At 54.1% G+C, this 24260-nt stretch overlaps 1 protein-coding gene across 1 annotated transcript in view; it reads left to right on the top strand.

The window, feature by feature from the left end:
- The window catches only part of TRPV4 (transient receptor potential cation channel subfamily V member 4), a 32405-nt gene extending 10993 nt beyond the window's left edge, over positions 1-21412 (top strand). Inside the window, exons 2-16 of the mRNA XM_054996849.1 lie at positions 2249-2660; positions 4753-4925; positions 6139-6291; positions 6811-6951; positions 7670-7968; positions 9337-9516; positions 9795-9953; positions 11599-11691; positions 12582-12655; positions 14937-15102; positions 15353-15419; positions 17974-18290; positions 18959-19086; positions 19859-19980; positions 20696-21412. Of these exons, the coding sequence (XP_054852824.1) occupies positions 2287-2660; positions 4753-4925; positions 6139-6291; positions 6811-6951; positions 7670-7968; positions 9337-9516; positions 9795-9953; positions 11599-11691; positions 12582-12655; positions 14937-15102; positions 15353-15419; positions 17974-18290; positions 18959-19086; positions 19859-19980; positions 20696-20850 (2601 nt within the window). The 5' untranslated portion in view covers positions 2249-2286 and the 3' untranslated portion in view covers positions 20851-21412. The remainder of the gene's footprint in view (positions 1-2248; positions 2661-4752; positions 4926-6138; positions 6292-6810; positions 6952-7669; positions 7969-9336; positions 9517-9794; positions 9954-11598; positions 11692-12581; positions 12656-14936; positions 15103-15352; positions 15420-17973; positions 18291-18958; positions 19087-19858; positions 19981-20695) is intronic.
- Positions 21413-24260: the final 2848 nt, after the last annotated feature.

The raw sequence follows: 24260 nt of genomic DNA, 5'->3' as shown, positions 1-24260 counted from the left end.
TTGCACTCTGGACATCTTTTTGGTCTCTAAGGTGCCACTGGACTCAAATCTTGCTATGTTTAAAGGAATCTGTTGGCACAGCTGATTTGTGGTGCCCCTAGAGAGAGAGAGAAATGAGAGCTGGGGTGGCTTGTCCTGCCAGCAGAGTGACCAGGGAGGAGAATCTGCATCTTCCACGCCGCTCCCTTCCGCGCAGCGGTTGAAAGACGCAAGAAGCCCCGCACTGGCTGCCTCTGGCGACTTCTGGCCAAAGACCCACTAAGGCAAGCAAGTGAAATGAGCGGTCTGTGGTGAAACAGAGCGGACCTGCCTGTTGGTTCTTGCCTTCTGTTTTTCGCTGGGGAAAGCTCTAGGTTCAGTCCCGTAACTGGCTTACAGTCACAAGGTTCAGCCCTTGAGATGCGGCGGCGTAAAGCATGAAACCTCTTCCACTGGCCTTGCCTTTAGAACAGGGAGATTGCTTAGAAGGAGGAATGCCTCGTGCTTACATGGCACTTTTAGAATGTGCAAGGGCTTCACAAGAATTACGTCATAACCTTTGCAACAGCCCTGCAAAGTAGGCCAGAATGGTCAACTTCGTATTGCAGAGGTCCAGAGGAGTTAGCCGTGTTAGTCTGTAGGAGCAAAATAGTAGAGTCCAGTAGCACCTTTAAGACTAACCAACTTTATTGTAGCATAAGCTTTCGAGAGCCACAGCTCTCCTCGTCAGATGCAGAGAGTGGGCAGTGGCCGGCTACTGAGCTCCTGATGGAGGTGACATTTGACCTCTCTGCTTCTGCAGCCGCCTCTCAGCCTCCCTTTGGTGTACAAGTCCATGATGTAAGATTCTTGGTGTTGACAGTGCGGCCGTTTTTCCAACTGCATCCCAACGCCTGGCTCTTGCTGTCCCAAGAAAGCTGAATTTTAGGTGTGGTCTGACTGGTGTTTAGAGGAGCAGTGAAAGCGAGGCTTGTTCCTTGCTCCGCTGGCATCTGTGCCTTCAGGAACCGCATCTGGGCGTGGGTGGGCCGGTAGCCAGTCACACCATCCTCTCAAAGGCACTCTGTGAAACATGAGGCTGGGACAGCCCCGGCAGACGGGAGGGAGCTACAAATCTGGGCAAGAAAAAGCACACACAGCCCCCTCCCCCCCCCGCCTTTGCCTGCTTCCCAAGTAGACAATCTGGCCCAGTGTACCTGGGAGCGTTTCCCGCACAAAATAGCCGCCACTTGCTCCAGGCGAAGGAGGGAGGCAGCTTCGTAACCAGGCGCTTGCCGCTGGAGAGCAGAGGTGGGTGGCATTTGGATCCTAGGCTGAGCACCAACCCCGGGTCTGTTTTGTGGGGATGGGGTGCTGCCCCTCCTGGGCCAGTTCTAACCTCGTCCCCCACGTTTTCCTCTCTTTTACAAACAAGACAACCTAACCAGTGGGACTCTCCAGTTATGGAGACGGGAGGCAAGTTGGGCAGGCGGGCAGGCAGGGGTCGACACCACTGGCTCACCTAGATGCCCCCCCCCACTAGAACAGGGAAGTGTAACGTTTTAATTTAAGCATTTGGGGTTCTTTGCCTTTGGGCTTTTGCTGTGTCTTCCCACTTAGGAGCCCCCCCACCCCACCCAATGCAGCCTTTACAGAGGTGGCCGGAGAGGGTTTCGTGTCAGAGGCAGAAAATAAATTGGAGCCTCTTTCCTTGCCCCCTTTCCAGCCTGGGAGTAGATCCAGTAACTGGCCATTTTCTTCCCTTTATGGGTACTCCTGGATCCCCCCTCTGAGTCAGGCCATTTTCAGTTTACACCTTGGGGGATCCAGTGCAGCTGAGGGGCTGGGAAAGCAACTGCCATGAGGGGGACGCCCGGTTTGTATCTCGCCTTTGCCCCCAGATCCAGAAGTGGCCTTAGGCAAATCACTCTCTTTTAGCCTTAGTGCTTATATATGGGGATAATACTGGCCTACCTTACCGGGCTGTGGTAAGGATTACCAAGATAATGTTTGTGAAGCACTTTGAACCGTGTGTGAAACAAACACATTTGTCTCTCTCTCACACACACACAAAGTCTGTGACCTGGTGGGAGCATGTTTGCATCAGCCCTGGATTATTTGGGGGTGGTAGAAAGATTGCTTCTGAGCATGTGCAGAGTCACTTGTCCCTCACACTGGAAGGCTTCCTGGTACAGCTTCAGGGTGGGCTTAAGGCCCAGCAGTGATGAATTCGGCACCCGCTCCACGATTCCCATCTGCCTCACCCTCGGTTCCTTTTCTTTTCTGCCAGAGTGGCCACGATCCAGAGTGCCCCTCACCTCAACTGCCATGGCAGAGTCTGAAGATGCGCCTCACAGCCCCGGCGTGGCCAGCGAGGTCCCCAGTGATGACGCGTCCCCGCAGAACGACGGGTTCCCCCTCTCATCGCTGGCCAACCTCTTTGAGAATGAGGACGGTCCTTCCTCGGCAGAGGCCACCCGGAGCCTGCCAGGGTCCGGGGATGGCAGGCAGAACCTCCGGATGAAATTCCAAGGGGCCTTCCGCAAAGGCGTTCCGAACCCGATGGACCTGCTGGAGTCCACCATCTACGAATCTTCTGTTGTGCCAGGGCCTAAGAAGGCCCCCATGGACTCGCTGTTTGACTATGGCACGTACCGCCATCACCCGTCTGACAACAAACGGAGGCGCAAGAAGGTCCTGGAGTGAGTACGAAGAAGCCCCTCTTTCCAGGAGGCGGGCCCAGGGCCCTTTCTCGGGGTGGGAGAAGGGCTGGGGATGATGACACCCAACATTTCGGGTGCTTTATAACCAGGGCTTTTTTTTCAGCAGGGACGTGGTGGAATGGCGTTTTGGCACCTCTTGAAAATGGTCACACGGTTTGGTGGCCTCGCCCCCTGATGTCCAGACAGAGGGGAGTTGAGATTGCCCTCCGCGCCGCTGCATGGGAGGGGGACAATCTAAACTCCCCTCGGTCTGGAGATCAGGGGGTGGGGCCACCAGCCGTGTGACCATTTTTGCCAAGGGCAACACGCTGAGTTCCACCACCTCTTTTCCCAGAAAAAAAGCCCTGTTTATAACTGAATCAAAACGCGTTCTTCTAGTCTTGGAGAACTGATTGAAGAATGATTTTAAAAAACACCTTGTACGAAAATAGCTAGAACATGTGACGAGTGTTCTCCCCCGTTGCCAAACCAGGCCAATTCATTCTGCCAGAAAGGTCTCATCTGGGTCCAAGAGCTTGCTTTCCAGAGGCAGTGCTTGGCTCTGCCTACTGACTTCTTGCTCTTCAGCCTTTCAGTTCTTCAAGCTCAGGGAGGGAAATGCACCCTCAGAGGCGGCTTTCTGCGGTTCACATTGCAAAAATATTTGAGGGAGACGATACCTTGGGGTTTATTTACTTCAATTATACCCCGCCTTTCTCCCAGTGGGAATGTTCTCTCTCCCATTTTATCCTCATGTCAACACTTTTGAGGCTGAGCGAGGGTGACTGGTCCAAGGGTGCCGAGCCAGTTCCCGTGGCAGAGCGGGGATTCGAACCACGGCACCACGCTGGCTGTGGACCCCTGGGATGTGTTTTCCTGTCTCAGAATGAATTGGCCTGGTTTGGGAAGCTTGCTTGTTCGTGAAGTCAGCAGCCCTTTATGGAGCGAGCGAGCGCAACTGGGCTGGGGGTGCCACACTTACCGTATTTGGTGAGACGGGCATTTCATCTCCCTGGTGGCCCTTTGGGAAGGTGTGAGTCTGGACTTTTCACCCACAATTAGTGTTTGAGAGGCCTCTCAAGGGCTCAGCTTTGTGTGATGCGAGGACCAAGTGTTCCTGAACATGTGAAGAGTGTTTTCCCCCGTTGCCACTGAATACCCACAAAAATGCACTGGGGAGCATGGGTTCCTATGGCTGCCTCGGAGTACATTTGTCTGCACTGCTGAACCTTTGCCTGCCCTGACTGGTGAGGTGGCTGTTTGGGCGTGGCCCGAGGTGCCACCTGTGCCTGACTTGGGCCCCCTTCAGAGAACTCTCTGTGCGGTTTCCCTGCTGTGGCTGTACTCAGAGGCTGGCCTGGCCTCTGGGGCGGGGCGGGGAAGAGGGAAGTGATCTCACAGGGGCGAACGGCCTGCTTCAGGAACCCTCCTCTCCCCCTCCAGTCTTTGGTGCAAACAGGGGCTCTGTCTTGCCAGACGGAGGGTCTGATTCCTTTCCTTTCAATCTGCTTCTTGGGAGGAAAGGCCAGGATGGAAACTGCTGCTTTTGAGAGCTTCACCCAGCCTTTTGCATTGGGTGAAGTGGCAGGAGAAACCGGAATGAAGAATTGGAACGGGGGCCTTTGGGACTCTCAGCTTAGCCAGGTGGGGTCCCCTGGCCACGTGTAGATGGCAGGTTGGGAGCCCTCCCGTGCCTGCAACTAGAAGCCTGAGTATCTGCTTGCCAGAGACTGCCCAGGCTTGGTGCCCCTGCAAGGAAGCCCGGAGTTCTGCCTGGCAAATCTTGGGCTGGTCCCCCTGCAGTTGGGAGGGCGGCTGCTGGCGTTCACTGACAGTGGGGCTCCATGGTTAGAATGCCAGACTGGATCAAAAGATCCGGGGTCAAATCCCCATTCGGTGCTGAATCTTTTTGGGTAGCCTTGGGCTAGCCACAACTTCTCTGCCTCAGGTACCTCGCAAGGTTGTTGTGAGGATATGATGGAGGAAGGGAAAACTATGTGTGGCCCCTTGGCTCCCTGGAGAAGCATTGGGATAAAAAGGGGATCGTTGGATGGAAAGTTTTTTTGGTCAACCGTCTTTTCCTGTTCCCCAGAAAGAGACCCCCCAGCACAAAGGGCCCTGCCCCCTGCCCCCCACCCATCCTCAAGTTGTTCAACCGCCCCATCCTCTTTGACATCGTCTCCCGAGGCTCTACGGCAGACCTGGACGGCCTCCTCCCCTTCTTGCTCACCCACAAGAAGCGTCTGACGGACGAGGAGTTTCGAGGTGGGTGAAGGTGCGGGATCAGGTGCGCCTTGCTGTGTGCAGCAGACCGGCGCATGGGGTCAAGGGACCTGAGCACCCGTCAGCAGGGAGATCTGCTCCGAGACTTCATTATGCAAGAGACGCTGGCTTTCCGCGGCATAAGCGCTTCCATCTTTGGGAACAAGCATCGTAATGAAATTAGTGGGGCATTGCAAAGAGGTGGGGCAGTGGAGAGGCTTTAGGGGGCAACAGGTATATGATGGTGGAGGGTGAGGAACAGCCTCTGGGCATGGGGGGGGTCCCTCTGGCTCAGCGCTCCCTCTCCCTCCTCTTCTGAGGGTGGAGGTGGACAGTACTTCCTAAGGGATTTGAAGGAGGGATTGCCACACGTGGTCTGTGACCTTAACCCACTTTCCCTCCTGGTTAGGCTGTTTGGGAAGCCTTGTTTTAAAACCTGCAAGACCTGTTTGAACAAAGCCATTTCCATGACAAAGTTCCATGACCCGGGAAGCAAGAGCTTTTCTCTCTTTACACATCTTGATGTGTCAGAGCAAGATGGTGTAAATCTGGGAGGAGGACAAATGAGGCATTCCTATCAAATAGGATTGGCTGGATCAGAAATTTGAGAGAAGAATTTCAGTAATGTATTAATGCCCAACAAAATTCCTCTCTCAAAGCACTTTCAGCTTTCTTAAAATGACCATTTTGTCTCCGGCCTTCGATTCCTCCAGGCACGCATTATTCCCTTCATGATTTCCAGATTTCGTTTGTAGTCATGAGGACTAGGAAATTGCTTTTAATCCAAAGCTGAGACGGAGAGATGTGCTAACTCTGCCATCATGATGACGGGTGCGTGTTTGTCTGAGAGCCAAGCTACAAGTGACGCCTGACACAGGTTGGACACTTGTCAGCTTCCCTCAAGTTTTGATGGGAAATGTAGGCGTCCTGGTTTTACAGCTTGGCTCTCCATTACAGCCGCAAGACCAGGATGCCTACATTTCCCATCAAAACTTGAGGGAAGCTGACAAGTGTCCAACCTGTGTCAGGCGTCACTTGTAGCTTGGCTTTGAGAAACACAGCCAGTCTTGGAACCGCGGTTATTGTACAGAAAACCCATACGAAAAAGGAGCACTTGGTGTGTGCTCAGCACAGATGCCAAGTGCGCCCTGGAGGAGAGCCGTCCTGGGGCTGCTGCCTCCCTAACCTCCCCTCTTCCTTGGTCTCCCCTGCCAAGAACCTTCCACGGGGAAGACGTGCCTCCCCAAGGCCTTGCTGAATCTGAACAGTGGCAAGAACGACACCATTCCGATTCTGCTGGACATTGCCGAGAAGACGGGCAGCACGCGGGAGTTCATCAACTCGCCCTTCCGAGACGTCTATTACCGAGGTGGGATTTCCGTTCTGGCCCGGCCTGTAGCTGCTCCTGGGAAAGGATCTGGATTTGGGCCGAGGCCACCCGAGTCGCCTCCCACCCCAGGGCTGACACTGCCTCGGTCTTCTCTTAAAATCCTGCCTGAGGTGACCCAGATTCTACACCTGAATGCTGGAAGATTTGTGCCTATTACGTTCATCTGCAGAGGCCTACTTCTTGGGCTTCTACTAGCCAAGGGGAGGGAGGGCTAAAGACCTCCCATGCGGGGGCTGGAAGCCCCCAGGCACTTCCAGTCTGTTTTTCAGCCTTAGGGGCTAGAAACCAGGTGGGTTTGTTTGTTTTTAAACGAACGATGAGATTCCCACTGTGTGGTATTCCCTGCACAGGATACCAATTTCTGCACATGTGCAGAATCACAAGAAGATGTGGGTGGGGGCTGGCAGACCCCATGGGAAAGGCGGGGAAGAGGCAGGGGGCAGCCTGGATAAGGAACTGAGCAGTGGGAAAGGTGGCGTGTATTGCGTCCCCATGCAGGGCAGACGGCACTGCACATTGCAATTGAGCGGCGGTGCAAGCACTACGTGGAGCTGCTGGTGGAGAAAGGAGCCGACGTCCATGCGCAGGCCAGGGGCCGCTTCTTCCAGCCCAAGGACGAGGGCGGCTACTTCTACTTTGGTGAGTGGGAGAGGTGCGCTTGAGGCTCTGCGGCCGTCTCTGCACCCTGCTGGTGGGGTTGGGGCAGGAGCTGGTGCAGCACAACGGATGAGCTGTGAGACACAAGCCCCTTGGCTAGATTGTGACTTTTGCCACAGTCTCATTCAGTGGCACTCCTCATCTGCAGCACCGGCCTACCTTGCAGGGCTGTGGCAAGGATGGTTGTGATAATGCGTGGGGAGCTCTTCGAATGCTGAAAGTGCCCTGCGGACACTCAGCGATGCATACTGAGTTGATGATGGTGAAGCAACAGAGGGAGGTGAAGGTGGGGTTGAGGCGAGGTGGGCGAGATGGTTGTGAGCATGTGCACTGGCTTATCGGGGAGGGGCTGAATGTTCAGGGGTTCAGCCAAAGACTTGGCAGAGAACATAGGTCTTGCAGGAGAATCGGGGGAAGAGAACGGGGGTGCCATATCTGTGTTCATGGGAAGAGTTCTTGGCACAGGGGCAGTGAGGGAGAATGGGCAGAGACATGTATTTCACCTGCTTGCCTTTTCCCACCATTCTGATTGTCCCTCACAGTGGAGGAAAAGCCCAGGCCCTCTGCAGTGGGCTGCCCTGAGGAGGTCCCCTAGCCTAGTTCTGGGCTCAGGCCGCTGTGGTATGTCGTGGCTGCTGCGGCATGTGACGCCTTGTTTCTGCTGGTGCCTTGCATGTCTCTCTTGCCCTCTCCTGCCTAGGCGAGCTGCCCCTCTCCCTGGCAGCCTGCACCAACCAGCCACATATTGTCCAGTACCTGACGGAGAACGCACACAAACAGGCCGATCTGCGGCGCCAGGACTCACGCGGCAACACAGTGCTCCACGCGCTGGTGGCAATTGCGGACAACACCCGCGAGAACACCAAGTTTGTCACAAAGATGTACGACCTTCTCCTGACGAAGTGTGCCAAGCTCTTCCCTGACACCAACCTGGAGGCCCTACTGAACAACGACGGCCTTTCGCCTCTGATGATGGCTGCCAAGACCGGCAAGATTGGGGTGAGCCTGGCAGGCTGGGAGTGGTGGAGGGGGAGCCAGTGGCACTGCTGGCTGCCCCACAGTGTTCCTTGGGGCCAAGCTCAGAAAACACGGAGAGGTGCCACGGCTCAGTGGAAGAGCATCCGTTGGGATGCAAAACATTCCCGGCTCCATCTCCGGCTTCTCCCGTTAAAAGGATCTGGTAGCAGGTGATAGGAAAGGCTCGGCCTGAGACCCCGGAGAAGCGCTGCCGGTCTGAGCAGACAAGACTGACTTTGATGGACGAGTGCAAAGCAGCTTCATACATGTGTGCAGGGCTTTTTTTCTGGGGAAAGAGGTGGTGGAACTCAGTGGGTTGCCCTCGGAGAAAACGGTCACATGGCTGGTGGCCCCGCCCCCTGATCTCCAGACAGAGGGGAGTTGAGATTGCCCTCGCAGAGGGCAATCTCAACTCCCCTCTGCCTGGAGATCAGGGGGCGGGGCCACCGGCCATGTGACCATTTTCAAGAGGTTCCGGAACTCCGTTCCACCACGTTCCAGCTGAAAAAAAGCCCTGGTTGTGTGTAAGCTTGTCACTTGCAAGTCACTTGCACAGAGCAGGCAGAAAACATGGCCGTCCCTACGAACGAGATGGCGGGAGAATTGAGAAGATGGGAGAGATGCTAGGTGAAACTGAGAAGGTTGCAGCCCCTGGTGGCAGCTGGCAGGATCTCGCCTCTGGTCCATCTCAGCAGTGGTGTCTGGTCACCACCAGCCCCTCGCCAAAATCTCCGGCAAAGAGATTCCCCCCCCCCCCCCGAGCCTTTTCCAACTGCAGATGCTGTGTGTTGAAACCAGGACAAATGCAAGCAGATCCATTTTTTTTTAACATAAAGCGCCCCCAGGGCTTTTTCTAGCTGCCAATGCTAATAAGGTTGAAAGAGCAAGATCTGGGTCCAGTCGCAGCTTAAAGATCAACTAGATTTCCAAGGTATGAGCTGTCGAGAATCAAACCTCCCTTGACTCTTGAAAGCTCATACCTTGGAAATTCAGTTGGTTTTTAAGGTGCTCTTGGACCCAGATGTTAGTCTTTAAGTGCAGACCTGAAACTAAGATTGAAAGGCCTTTTTTCTTTTTTGCAATACGTGGTTAAAACTCCACAGAGCACCTTGGAACGGTCCCTTGAACTGTGCCTGCAAAAGAGGGCTTCCCACCCCCGTAACAAATATTCCAACCCTCCCCCCCTTTCTCCTGACCTTTCCTCCAACACGTTTTGTGAGTCCTGATTTCTCTTCCTCTCTCTGGTCCAGTTTGGGTGGCCGTTGTTCCCAGTCCTGACCTGACCTCAGGGCTTGGTCTGCCAAGACATGCCCTGCCTGACCCGTGTGCCCCCTCCCCACCCCCCTGCAGATCTTCCAGCACATCATCCGCCGGGAGATCAAGGACGAAGACGCCCGGCACCTCTCCCGCAAGTTCAAGGACTGGGCGTACGGGCCCGTCTACTCCTCGCTGTATGACCTGTCCTCCCTGGACACCTGCGGCGAGGAGGTCTCCGTGCTGGAGATCCTGGTCTATAATAGCAAGATCGAGGTGAGTCCGGGATACAGGCGGGGTAGTCACCTGCTAGGCTGTGGCAGCTTCTGCGGAAGTTTGCTTTGCTCTCCTGATTCTTCTTGAATGGAAGACTGGGCTCTTTTTGATCACCATGGGGAAGGGCCGTGGCTCAGTGGCAGAGTGAAAGACCTCCATCTGCCTGGGTCCCTGGAGGGCTGCTGCCAGCCTGAGCAGGCAAGACTGACTTGGACGGACCGAGGGTCTGACTCGGTCGCATCAGGCAGCTTCACCTGTGTCCACTTCTCTCCACCCAGAATCGCCACGAGATGCTGGCCGTGGAGCCGATTAATGAACTCCTGCGGGACAAATGGCGCAAATTTGGGGCTGTCTCCTTCTACATCAGCGTTGTGTCCTATCTCTGTGCCATGGTCATCTTCACCCTCATAGCCTATTACCGTCCGCTGGAGGGCATTGTGAGTACTGCTGTCTCCAGGACCGAGCACTGGGTGGCCAGGAGTGAATGGGCAGGGGTGGCAGTGCAGATAGGAATCTCCTGTCTCCGCTTCTGACGCAGGACTTTAAAATGGAGTAGCCCTGTTGGACTTAATTAGCAGAGGTACATTAATGCGCAGTAGATTATAAGAAGGCAGACTCCAGAGTTTTAGCTCTAGTAAAATACTTTACTATATATTAAGACAAAGACAAAAGGGGACATTTGGAGAGAAAATAAAAAATAGCTAACTCCTACATTTGGATGGTCAAACTAGAACACAATACTGTCTGATTAAAGACAAAAACTGAAACTGTGACTGACGCAGAACAAAGAGCAATAAAACCTTAGTATATGTTGCTGGTTAATTGCCCCCAGTAAAGCTAGTTGCCCAATAGATGATCCTAGATCTCTTCATTAAGCATAAAGACTCCCCTTTCTATGGCAGGAACTTTAAAGTGGTCTGGAGCGTTGCGCAAAACATGCAGTATCTTCTTGCGCGAAATCGCACCAAGAAGACACAATGTCACGCAAAACTCCCAGATGATAGCGTCTTCCTGGCATGATTTCGCGCGTGAAGACGCTATCTTCCGTGTGTTTTGCGCAACGCTCCGGAGGCTGGTAAGTTGTGTGGAAACAGCCTACCTCTGAACATCTCTTGCCTTGAAACCTACAGAATTGCCATCAGTCGCCTGTGACTCGACAGCACTTTCCACCACCAAAAATGACGGGGGAGTGGGCGTGAACCTTCTTTTCAAAGAGATGATGTGTTTTACAGTTTAAGCAAATAAGCAATTAATTTGTAATTTTGAATGGTGCCTCAGTCGTCTTAGTAAAGAGTCCGGTAGCACCTTTAAGACTAACCAACTTTATTGTAGCATAAGCTTTCGAGAACCACAGCTCTCTTCATCAGGTGCATCGATGCATCTGACAGAGAGAGCTGTGGTTCTCGAAAGCTTATGCTACAATCAAGTCTTAAAGGTGCTACTGGACTCTACTATTTTGCAACTACAGACTAACACGGCTAACTCCTCTGGGCCTTAATCATCTTAGGCTCTTCAGAAATCGAATAGGCACTCAGCCACCAAATTTGCTATCAGTACAGCAGTGAGATGGAGCCACTCACAGATGAAGAAGTTAGTGGTTGATGCATATTGTGCATGCAGGGAGTGAGGGCTAAAGTTACACCTTGCAGACTGCAAGGTGGTGAGAGGAGGAAGAAAAACACACCCCTCTCTTTCCGTGTGATTCAAGCCCTTGTCAGTCAGGGCAGGTTTAAGGCAGATCAAAAGAAGTCTGTTTCCCGCTTCATAATTAGTTCACACAACCAGTTGCCCCTGGATGTCATGAGAGCCCCCAGCACGTGTGACCTGGAAGAAGGATCTGTCTTCCAATGGCTGTGGTAGCCAAGAATAGAGCCTCCATGTTCAGAGGCAGGGTACCTCAGGCTAGCAGGGGACGGCAAGTTCCATCCTGCCAACCGTTTCTGAACTCCTCTGCAGGGATAGACGGCGTCAGGACGGCAATCCAAGAGCCACTGCTCCCTTGGGGCTTCTGGGACATACAAGGCAAGCCGAGGCCCCGTGTTGCTTGGGGCGGCCTTTCAGCGCTCTCTCTTTTCCCTGCAGCCTCCCTATCCATACATCACCACCACGGACTACCTACGTCTGGCCGGGGAGATTGTCACGCTTTTCACTGGCGTCCTCTTCTTCTTCACGAATGTGAGTGTGAGCAGAACCTTCTCTTCCAGGGCCCCCCCTCGTCCCCCCCCAGGATCTGGGTTTCTCTCCTTGTGGAAGATGACTTTCCTTTTCCTTATAGGAGGGACCCGGCCCTTCCACCTGCCTCTCAGTCCCCTGGAACATACGGAAATCCACTTATCTTTCCCCTCGGTGGCTTCTTTCCCCCTCGAGGCATCCCCAGATACTCCGTCCCTGTCCCACCTCGCCCAGTGCGCTGCCTCCCCTCCGAGCCAGTCGCTCTTGGCCCAGAGCAGCAGCCCCCCTGCCGCCTGGCACCCCTCGGCGCCCTCTTGCAGGCCACGTTGGTGCTCAGAATTCGGTTGCCTGAGGGTGTCAGAGATATGAAAAAAAAGATTTTAATCCCCCTGATTCCAGAGATACAATTGAAGACGGATGGACAGAGCCTAGTGAATTCTCTTCAGCTAAAGAAGGGGCTGAGTAGCCGTGGACAGAGGACTTTTTTAATCCCCCCCCCTGCCCTTAGGAAGGGTAACAGTGGCAGGAGAAGCCAGGGGCTTGATTACTCTTCGTAGCTGTTGGAAAATTTGGCTCTCCGAGCTTCCCTCCATGCCCCAGAAGATCACTGGCTTGCTAGTTACTAAACCCTCCTCCCGTGGCCAGTTATCCAGCGCCATGGACGGTCGCTTTTCTTGAAACCCCTGAAGTTGCCTGGAGGGACAACACAGAAACGTCTTCTTCTTCGTTGTCTCCAGGATGTGCACACACACACACACACACCATTGCTTCTTTAGGCTTCCCCAGCTCCTTGGTCCCCTCCTCGTCGCTGCTCTGGCCTCCGCGAGCCCCCCACCCCACCCCGTGGCTCCTCAGCATCCCGCTCAGTCTGAACACCTTCTCTTCTTCTCCAGATCAAAGACCTCTTCATGAAGAAGTGCCCTGGGGTGAATTCCTTCTTCATAGATGGCTCCTTCCAGTTACTCTAGTGAGTACACGGAAACAGTCGCTGGAGAGCCGCGTTGTGGCAGTGGCGCGAGCGAGGGAGCTGGGGAAGGGAGAGCCCCCTCCCCCCCCCAACACTGCTCCCCTCTCTCTGCCCAGCCTTTTTTCTCCCCCCCGCCCCTTCTCTGCTTTTGCACTCTCTCGTTTGTCTAGATATTTGGGGCCCAAAGCAGCTTGCAACGTCGTTCTCCCCTCACTCGTTTTAACCTCACAACAACCCTGTGAGGGAGTTAGGCTGAGAGTGTGGGTGACTGGCCCAAGGTCGCCCAGCCAGCTTCCGTGGCTTCCTCTTCCCCTCCATTTTCATCCCCCCCCCCTCCATACATACTCACCACTTTCCCTTTGCTGCTCACGCCCCCAGGCTGGAATAGCACACTGCCTTGGCTCCTAGGCAATTCCACAGCACTACCTGTGAGCTCTCCAGATTTTGTCAGATTGGAGTGGGCAATCTTTGTTTTGGGAAGTTTTTAAACCCCAATTGTTTCTGTTATAATTTTCTGCAAACTGAGGTATTCTTCCAGGTTAGCAGACCCTCCCCAAGGCATGCATGACTTTATCTTGCAGGCTGTTTGATCTGCACTTTGGATCCGTACTCAGAATTCGATATATTAACAGGAGGCATGCGGTGTTTGGAGAATGAAAGGAGTTTTTAATCCCGACGGCTGAACTCTTTGCCACCCCCAAATACAACTTTGTATCTCTGATTTATAGGATTAGATAGATGACTGAAGATAACGGCCTTAGGTAGCTAGCTATGATAGCTAAATGGAGCCTCCGTGTTCAGAGGCAGTGTACCTCTTTCAGGTGTTAGGGACACAGAGGAGTTCTTATCATCTTGCCCTGCTGGCAAGTTTCTGGAAGCATCTAGCGGAAAGCTGTAGGGAATACATTGCTGGGTGGATGGACCTGTTGGTTTGGGCCTACAAGCCATTTCTGATGTTCTTTGTGGACTTGTACGAATTCTGGCATGGCTTTGTTTTGGAGTACCTGTGTCTTCAAGATACACAAAGGAGCTCTGTGTGTGTGTGTGTGTGTGTGTGAGAGAGAGAGAGAGAGAGAGAGCGCAGAAACACATCCCTTTGTAGTATCAACAGCCCCCTCTGGTCTGGCACACAGCAGGCCACGCACACATCTAAGGCCTATACCTGCAGCCATCTTCAGCCCATTTCCCTAAATGCTGCTTAAGGACGCAAGTCAAGAAAAGCAGGGCCCAAAGTGGCAGGGTGCCAGATTGCTCCCCCAAATGTTGGGCTTTTAAGGAAAAACAGGTAAGACCAGGGCTTTTTTTCAGCTGGAAGGCGGGGGAACGGAGTTCCGGAACCTCTTGAAAATGGTCACATGGCTGGTGGCCCCGCCCCCTGATCTCCAGGCAGAGGGGAGTTTAGATTGCCCTCCGCGCCACTGCATGGGAGGGGGACAATCTCAACTCCCCTCTGTCTGGAGATCGGGGGGCGGGGCCACCAGCCATGTGACCATTTTCTCCAAGGGCAACCCACTGAGTTCCACCCCCTCTTTCCCCAGAAAAAAAGCCCTGGGTAAGACCAGGACCAAACCTCCCAGTGGCCCTGCCACCTGCCACAGGAATCCACGCAGAGTTCCCCTCTTCCTCTCCACCTCTCCCCTTTCTTGTCCCCCTTCTGCTGACTTTAGATTTATGGCTCCTCAGGGCAAGGACCAAGCCTCTGGCGCTCTGGCAAGTGGTGTGCCCAGGGGTTGTGCACTCGAAGCCGTTTCTACCACTTGTACTAAGTGGCTCTGCGTGTTCTTTGCCAACTTGGCTTGGTTCAAGAAAAGCCACTTTTAAAGTCCAGGGCAGACCGTCAGCTGGGCCAGCTGGGCAGGAGGGGCTGCTCTGCCAAGAAAGAAGAAGCCTTCCCAATCCCTGCTGGGCATGCCCAAGCCTTCAGGCACAGCTGAAATAACATGCCAGGCGTATTTGGGACACATGTGGACTATTTTTCTCTGAATTCACTCTGCCTTCTGCTGTTCTGTCCGGTGAATGGGTACAAACCACAAGGACGGCTGGTGGCATTTTATGAATGAGGCGGCTTTGACCTGGGGGCTTCCTCACCAATTGGGGTGCTTGACAGGTGGGAGGGTATACCCTGACACATGCCTGGGGCGGGGGCTACCTTATTCCATACACAGCCAGCTGTTTGCTCAAACGTCATAAAAGACTGACCACCTCCTGTGTGGAGTTGCAACCCCCACCCCGCCCCCTGCCCGGTTCTGGACAGCCTTTGACTTTCTGGTGTTGCATCCAGCTTCATCTATTCGGTCCTGGTGCTGGTTGCAGCGGCCCTCTACCTGGCGGGCATCGAGGCCTACCTGGCCGTCATGGTCTTCGCACTTGTGCTGGGCTGGATGAACGCGCTCTATTTCACCAGAGGCCTCAAGCTGACGGGGACCTACAGCATCATGATCCAGAAGGTGAGGGGGCCGTGGAGATGCGCCAGGGGCTGAGCTGGGCTTCCTTCACAGCCCTGCTGCCTGAGCCCCAGTGTGGCAGGAGCAGGTTTGCATCAATCCCCAGCTGAGAGTCTGAGGCCACCTCGGGAAAACCTGCGAAACAGCTGCCTTTCCACGGGGTGTTCTTTTCCATACGGGCTCCTGATTTAGAGGGTGTTCGGCTGTCTCTGGCGCACCAGGCTCTGACGCACCGTCTCTCCTCCGCTCACAGATCCTCTTCAAGGACCTTTTCCGGTTTCTGCTCGTTTATGTGCTTTTCATGATCGGCTACGCCTCAGGTAAGACGGCCGTGGTGGCAGGCCTGCAGGGGTCAGCTGGCTGGGGTTGCAGAACGGGAATCCTGCCACACCGCCGGCAAAGCCCCTTCCACCGCTATTCACATCCACTGCGGGTTGCTCTGGTCCCGCTTCTTTACAGCAAAAGTTCCAGGTATAAATTATGTCAGGAGCTCAAAAGCAAGCACTACCTGTGAGTAAAATATCAACTGCACAGCCACTCTGGGGACCCTGCGGATCTCACCTGCTAATGGCAGCCCTTTCCCCCATCGGGGGCTTTCTCTCCCACACGGGGCTGTTGGGAGAGGGATGGCTCCTCATCAGCAGAATGGCTCTGCAGGAAGCAAGACATTAACACAATACGTTTTGTAAAAAATAAGCTACTCTATAGTACTATATCTTTCTATCTCTGGACTGTGCCATAGAGGATATGATAGAGCCACAAATGGAGCTAGGAACAGCTCGAGGTGGGGGGGGGGGGGGAGGATTTCTCTACAGACCTGAAAAAGTCCCCAGGGATGCAGAAAAATCTGAAATCTAAGAAAAAATACGTCAGGGGATTAAAACTCCCCCAAATAAGAGAAACAATATCTGTAGCTTTAAGAAAAGAACGCCCACTGAATTCACAGTGGCTGTTGGGGGTTGCTGGGCAACCACAACGTTGCCTCACTTTCCATGGTTTCTGTAAAGGAAAGCTGTGGAGTGGGGGGTGGGATGTAAAGGCCTTAGAAAAGGTGCTGTCCGCCCTCCACGGTCATGTCCCCTGATGGAGGCGGGATCACCAGGGTTAGGCCCGGTGGCAACTACCAGGAACTCCCTACTCATACTGCTCAGCCTGGCATGGTGGCCCCCGTGCAACTCAGCCCAGCCTGGCCCACACCAGTGCCCGCCACTGCATCCGTCCCAGCCCCTGTGCAACTCAGCCAGCGGAGGGGCTGGAGTGGGTGGGAAAACTCTCGGGGGATATTTTGCCAGGTATTTATGGTCACTGGAGATAGGCTAGAATTTATTGCTTGGCTGTACTATTGAGTATTTTTATTTATTTATTTATGACATTTATAGTCCACCTTTCTCACTGAGGCTTGAGGCGGATTACACAACGTGAGGCCAGTATAGTCATTTTCAAGGATATTTCCATAAACGATGCCAGAGGGTAAATAAACACAATTTTACAAAGACATGGCTTTAGCAAGGATCCAATACAGAGTTGAAACAGAACATAAGCAATTCTAGAGCTGACATTAGACCACATGAAGCACAGGTAGCTCATAGGAGAACATATTGAAGACAACAGGTAGTACGTAAGGCAACATAATGGTGAAGTCTATGGCCCCTAACTCATTAGCAAAGCATCTGAGACCCCCATCCCTACAATACAGCCCTCATTTGAGTACAAAGCCTTTTTGAATAATTCAGTTTTGCATCGTTTGCGGAAAGCCAGGAGGGTGGGGGCTCTCCTGACCTCCTCAGGCAGGCCGTTCCACAGGGTAGGGGCCACCACAGAGAAAGCCCGTGTGCAGGCTGCTGTTGATTTCGCCCTTGTGCAGGATTTCTGTTGATGTAGATAGGCTCCTACTGGGTAGTCATTAAATATGCCATGTTTAATTACTTACATGTTGTTTTGGCAACCTCTCGTTTTTGTGTTCAGATGTATGCTTGTTTTCAAATCTCTGCAATCCATACCCTGTTGCGTTGTTTCTTGAATGTCCCAGCCGTTGTGTGCTTGGACCTTACAGGGTGTAATCCTTCTTGAGTCTCAGTAAGAAAGGCAGACTACAAACAAACAAACAAACAATTTCATTCCAATCAACTTTTAAAACTCCAGAAAACTGAACTTGCAAAATTCTTCCACATCTAAAAGAGGCTGAGGTGAAAATGTGCCACAGGCGTCTTCTGGCCTGAGTGTTTTACACCCTGGCTGTTGGTTCTGGCAGGCCTTGAAGTGCGATGCTCTTGATGCCTAGAAACATTGCTGTAAAGGACGGCAGCCCTGGGAGGGATCTTGCGAGGGGGGTGGAGACAGAGCCGGTCTGTGGCCCAGCTAGGGGAGGGGGTGCTGCCCCTCCTTGGGGACAGGGGTAGTGCGCTTTCGCCACCTCCTCCATGGCTGCTGGGGGCCCAAGGCGAGGCTCCAGGGGCGCTTCCTCTCAGTGCTGCCTTGGACCCTGCCTGGGTGGCGCCAAAAGAGGGGTGGCCCCTGCGCTCTCACAGCACCTGGCGGTCTGGTCCGGATCCCTCTGAGGCTCGCTGCGGGGGAGTCCCTCTGCCATAAATGGAAGATCCTGAGCAGGAGGCAGCAAAGACGGCGTCCACGTTCTCTCGCACCTCCGGGATCCCTCTGCACCCCTCCAGGGAGTCGGGCAGGGAGGGGAGCTGCTGGGGGCAGTTCAACACCTTGAGCCAGCCCTGGCTGCGGCCAAGAGCACTTTTTCTTTTTCTCCCCCCCCCTCCCCGCCCCATTCCAGTCCTTCGCGTAAGCTCTTGGAGAGAGACAGAGGCCTTGCCTGGCACGGAGTTGTCAGTGTCCTTCCCTTCTCCGCCCCTTCTGTCCCCCCAGCGTTGGTGTCTCTGCTGAATCCTTGCCCCAGCACAGAGGCCTGCAACGAGGACCGGTCCAACTGCACGGCCCCCGCCTACCCGTCTTGCCGGGACAGCAAGACGTTCAGCACTTTCCTGCTGGACCTCTTCAAGCTGACGATTGGCATGGGGGACCTGGAGATGATCGAGAACGCCAAGTACCCCGGGGTCTTCGTCATCCTCCTCGTGACCTACATCATCTTGACCTTCGTCCTTCTGCTCAACATGCTTATCGCCCTCATGGGAGAGACTGTGGGCCAGGTCTCCAAGGAGAGCAAGCAGATCTGGAAGCTGCAGGTAGGGGCCGGGGCGGGGCGGGGCGGGGCGGGCAGGGGTGGCAAGCCCAGCTGGGATACTTACACTGGAGCTGCTCGAGAATATTTTTGCTGCTGGGGGAAGTGGAAGAGCTTCCAAGCCTGGAAGGGATCAGAGCAAGAGTCCAGCAGCACCTGCAAGACTAACACCAGTTGTGGCGGGGTCTGAGCTTTCTCGAGTCACAGCCCACTTCTTCAGACGCAGCTCGAATGTGAATCCGTCTGTCCTTGGAGAGTAGTGTGGTTTCAGATGCCGAATGACAATTGTCATTCACCAGCGATTGTCATTTACCTACTATTATTGTTATTAAGGAGCACCTTAATAACAACAATAATAACAACATTCAATTTATATACTGCCCTTCAAGACAACTTAATGCCACACTCAGAGCCATGTACAAAGTATATTATTATTATCCCCACAACAATAATCACCCTGTGAGGTGGGTGGGTCTGAGAGAGCTCTGAGAGAGCTGTGACTGCCCCAAGGTCACCCAGCTGGCTACAAGTGGAGGAGTGGGGAATCAAACCCGGTTCTCCAGATTAGAGTCCCGCCACTCTTAACTACGATGCCAAACTGGTGTGGATTTGCAAAGGATTTGTGCCCCGTTTTGTCTTGGCCTAATGGCCTTTCCTCCATTCTTCACGCAGTGGGCAACCACCATCTTGGATATTGAGAGGTCCTTCCCTGTGTTCATGAGAAAAGCTTTCCGGTCTGGTGAGATGGTCACTGTTGGAAAATCCTTGGATGGGACACCTGACCGGAGGTGGTGCTTCAGGTGAGAACGGTGTGCCGAGGGGAAAGAGGCGGCTCCTCCTGGGAGCGATGGATGTGTTCACCCCACAACACTGAAGACACAAGGAGCTCTTCAGGGCACCTTTGTCTGCTCCTCGCCACCTCGAAAGGTTTCCCAGCAACCTTTGATTGACTGAGGCCACGCCCTTTCACAGAGGATCTCTCAGCTGCTGGTGGAGACTGCCCTCAAGTCATAGCTGACTTATGGTGACCCCCTAGTGGGGTTTTCATGGCAAGAGACTAACAGGTGGTTTGCCATTGCCTGCCTCTGCCACCCTAGTCTTCGCTGAAGGTCTCCCATCCAGTTACTAAGCAAAGGCTGACCCTGCTTAGCTTCTGAGATCTGGTAGGCTATCCAGCTCAGCTGAGAAGGCTAGAATCCTGCTTTCTTAAAAGAGTTGAAGGCAGAGTCCTGAGGACGCGTTCTAGCCGTTTTCTGCCCTCCCGTGGACTTGTGGCAAGCATGCAACCCAGACCACTGAAGTCTGCAAGATGTGTGGATGGGCTGTGACGTTTTGGGACCGACCTTAAATCAAAGAGTGAGACCTCTGGGAGCCAGGGCATGAGAGAGAAGTGGCCGCCCTGTGCTGATATTTTCAGACAGTCATTAGATGGATTCTGTGCGGTCTCAGGGGGAAGGGGGGCAAAGCAGGGGAGAAGTTTAGGCAGCCAGCCCTGCCTTTGTGTCCCCTGCAGGGTGGCTCCGGGGGTGCGATTCTCATTGGCCCGCTCTTCTGTTGCTCTTCTGCCGCCAGGGTGGATGAAGTCAACTGGTCCCACTGGAATCAGAACTTGGGCATCATCAACGAAGACCCGGGCAAGAACGACACCTACCAGTACTACGGCTTCTCCCACACTGTGGGCCGCCTGCGCAGAGGTGAGGGGCCAGGAGAAGCAGGGAACGACTGCCCCCCGTCCCAGGGTTCCGGCTTTCTGGTAGACATGAGCCCCTGCTGGTGCTTGCATTTTCAACTGGATGGATTCTGCTTTTGCTGCTGCTCACGAACTGTCCAGGGGTGATGTCTGATACCAGCCCACCACGCCCCGTGCCCACGGCAGGCAGCTAAGCCTCCTGCGTGCCATACAGAGAGAGGCTTTTGCTTCAGGGCTGTGCAAGACCCTCTTGTCTTATCCACACCCCCTTTTTAACATCTGGCCTGATAAAGAGTGCTGGAGAATGCAGAAGCTTGCAGTCTGAAATGGCGAAAAAGCCAAACACTGGTGTGTGTGTTGGGGGAGAAGAATGTAACCAAATGGGGTATTTAAAACTAAGGGATCTTGGCAGCTTCAGAGGGAAAGTGGGTGCCTAAAGGTACATATTTAGCCTTAGTTACAGTTGAGACTGCAACTTTATTGATTTCGTCTATTGTCCCCCTGCTTCCAGGGGGACTTACGGCAGACTGGAAGAGGGGGAGGGGAGGTAGACAGCTGGTGTGCACAGCAAAGGGAGTCTGGCCTGTGGCAGGGGTGGAGCCCAGTGCGTGGCTCTTCCTTGCAGAATGTGGAGCACATTCCTGGGCGCAAGAGACTTGAGAGGGGTGGGAGTTCCTCTTTCCATCTTGGTGACTTCTCTCTCTCTCTCCCTGGGGCAGATCGCTGGTCAACCGTGGTGCCGCAGGTGGTGGAGCTCAACAAGAACTCTCATCCCGACGAAGTGGTGGTGCCCCTGGATAGCCTGGCCTCTTCTAACGAGATCCTCAAGCAAAGCTACTCCCAGAACTGGAGAAAGGAAGACTCCCATATCTGAGTAGGCGGCATGTGGACAGACTGGTCTCTGGAATCTGGGCAAGCCCAGCTGCTCCCGAGGCTGGGAGGGAGGCAATGTATCCTTAGCGGACAATACCAGAAGCGCTCTCTCTCTTCCACCCTGATTAGCCGAGTGCAGATAAGCAGTCCAGGTTATTTACTTAAGCAGGGGCAAACAGCGTGCCTGCACATTTTCATTATTATCTGCGCCCATCCATAAGGGCTAGAAACTTGCTTTTTAACAAGACGTTCTCAGGATGCCATGTTTGACTGATGCATGGAAATGATTCCAGTCTGTGTGGTTGCCAGGCCTGCAGTGGCAGGTTGCAGGAGAAGACGGGCAAGACTATAACTACCCAAAAGTATTGTTTGGCTCGGATGGGGTCGTGACGAGCCAGACGGGCCAGCTTGATCCAGATGTTACGCGCATTCCCTGGAAACAAAGCCAGGAGCACGGGCATTAGATAGTCTTCTGCCGAGGACTGAGGCCTTCCTTTCTACGCAGAGTTTTTATTTTGCACAAGGTTTTTCTGCAACTATTTATTTAGTAATAAAAACCAAAGTCCCCAGGTGCGCCCGTCTTTCATTCCCTGAGGGCAGCTGTTGAGCGTCTCTGAACAGGAAGTCCAGGCTTTAAGGTGGCTTGGCTGGACACTTGCCAAAGATCCTCCCCCACTGCCTGGTCTGTCAACCCCCCCCCCCCCCCGATCCCACCCTGCCAGCCTCCTAAGAGCCCACTCACCCTGGCGCAGAAGTGCACTTGGCTGGACTGCCCCTGACACTGAGCCCTCGTCTCTTTGCAAACTGTCTGAATGCAGAAAACAAGCCCGCCCTGGAGGCTACTCAGCCCAGGGAAAATCATGGGGTGGATTTGTTGCGTGCAGAATGTTGCCCACCATCCTGAGCCCCAGCTCTATTTTGGTACTTCCGCAGTACATGAAGTGGGCAGTTCTTGCCCAGCGAGGGCCCAGACCGGCTCAGTCTTCTTTCATCTGGGGGAGGGAAGAGAGAACGGGAAGTGACTGCTATGAAACCTTTATACAGCACAAGCCAAAGAGTGGGGTCAGCGCTAGCGGTCTCTGGGTGCCTGGATCACCATTACAGCGCACCAAAGCCCTGGCACACCACGGAGTCTGGGCTGCCCGTTAGAAAGGGGAACTGGAAAGCAGCGAGGAAAAAAAGGTGGCATGCACAGATCAGCCACAAGAGGGCAGCACACACCCTCTTGTTAACGTGCTGCAGACAGTCTCCAAGGGGAACACAAAGCAAGCCCCGCTGGATCAACCCCAGGACCAGCTGCCCAGCACCCTGGTTCACAGGAGGCTTGCTGCTTTGCATGAGACCATTCTCCCCTGCCTTGGAGGCATCTGAGCTTGGTGTGGAGTTGGCAAGAGGCGGAGGATTCTTCTGGGGAAAACGGAAGCTCCGCTCTGGTCGTCGCCACCGCTGCCAGGCCTTTAGCCCCCACCAACCTGTCAGTGCAGAGGCTTGGAGCCTGCAGAGCTGATCTACTAATGGCGCTGCTTTCCCTTGGCCTTAGAAGCCTTCCCCTGCGCAACAGGCCCAAAGAGCATCCGGCAACAGGGAAAGGCTTCCTGGGGGAGTGGAGGGGGTGCCGTCGTTAGCAAAACATCTGCAGAATTCAGCCTGGACCAGGCACCCTGGCAAGTGGCAGCCTGCAGAGAGGAATAAGGGAATTCTGGCAAGCTGGGCAGTGCCCTTCCCACCCCACAACCCTTGCCTACAAAACAAAGCCAAGTAGCGTAGTGCCTGGGAACGTCGGCTGGAATGGTCTGCCTTCCTTGTATGAAAAAAACTTACGGAAAGAAGCAGGCCAATAGGTCATGTCTGGCTGCTTTGCCAGCTGGGCACTAGGTGGCACTGTGGGTCAGGTAGCTGTCCCCACCATGGAGGCAGGGCTCTGTGCACGGGGCTCTGAGCAAAGGCTGCCACGGAGGGGGGCAAAGCGATCTGCACCGTGAGCCAGGGAGCAAGAGGGAGCAGCCCTGGCGGTGATCCGGCTGCTTCCTACACCAGCGAAAGTCAATTACAGTCAGGGTCGTAATAGCACTTTGTCATGCTTGTACATGACAGGTGCATGGGCGATGATGGAAAGCAGCATAACTTGTGCATGTCAGAGGCAGCTGCTGGCAATAAGTGGCAAGTGATGGGAAACTGTGGAGTAAATATTCTGCACAAAAGCCTCTCTTGCCATGGCGGGGGGTGGCGGCAGCTCCATATTGCATCTTTGTGGCTCCAGCATAATTCTCTGGTCCGTCACTGAGGAGGAGGTTTCTTCTCCCTGCTGCCTTCCACATCCTTCCGAGGAGTCAAGAAACTGGGCAGCAGCCTGTGATACAACTGTACACGTACACACACGTGGCGGAGCCGCTAGAAGCAGCTTGGAAGAGTCTACCTGCTGAAGAGTTCTGTGCAACTCAAGAAACAGCCACCCACCTTCTCCAGCTATGCTGCTGTCCCATAAGGGCTTGCATCTCTCTTGTGGGATCTCCAAGGCAGGCCCTGGAGAGAAATGTAGCAACGGCCAGGGACCCGCCAGCGACACCTCTTACAATCCTGCAGTTTAAGATCTGCCTAGTTCCCCCCACCCCACCCCACCCCACCCATCCGCTAAGGAGTTCAGGGCAGCACACGTGGGACTCCCGGCTACATTTTATTCTCATAAGAACCACGTGAGGGAGGTAGACAGGCCCAAAGTTGCCCAATGAGCTTCAGGACCAAAATAAGTTGTTTGGTTATGTACAGTGTAATTGTTTATCGGTACAAAAAGACGCAGGTTCTCCTGAGCATGTGCAGAATGCTGCTTTTTAACCACAAGGAACCTTCCGCCGCGCCCCTCCCCCCCAAAATCTGGGATTCAAAGGTCAGAACTGAAGCACGGTGGACAGGGCCCCGCTGAGCCTTTAGCCAAGTGAGAGCTTCACTGGTTGTGCTGCCTCCAAAGAGCCAGGGCTTTTTTTCAGCAGGAACGTGGTGGAGCTGAGTTCTGGCACCTCTTGAAAATGGTCACATGGCCAGTGGCCCCGCCCCCTAATCTCCAGACAGAGGGGAGTTTAGATTGCTCTTGGCAATCTGAACTCCCCTCTGTCTGGAGATCAGGGGGCGGGGCCACCAGCCATGTGACCATTTTCTCCGAGGGCAACCCTCTGAGTTCCACCACCTCTTTCCCCAGAAAAAAGCCCTGCAAAGAGCACTGTACTCCAGACCCCCAAGGTGGAGAAGCCTCTCTGAGACGAGTTTGTAGTGTGGAAACACTTAGCATAGGCACGCCTTCCTGTGCTGGAAACACAGCCTGGAACCTGCGCCCCGGCCTGCACCCCCCTAGGAGAACTAGGCACGTGATGGATCCCACGTTTCACCTCCAGCGCTTCACCTTTATCAACCTAGTTT

Source organism: Eublepharis macularius, chromosome 13 (genome assembly GCF_028583425.1).
Source record: "Eublepharis macularius isolate TG4126 chromosome 13, MPM_Emac_v1.0, whole genome shotgun sequence".
Lineage (NCBI taxonomy): Eukaryota > Metazoa > Chordata > Lepidosauria > Squamata > Eublepharidae > Eublepharis > Eublepharis macularius.
Note: the sequence above shows the minus strand (reverse complement) of the source record. Positions and strands in the feature narration are given on the sequence as shown.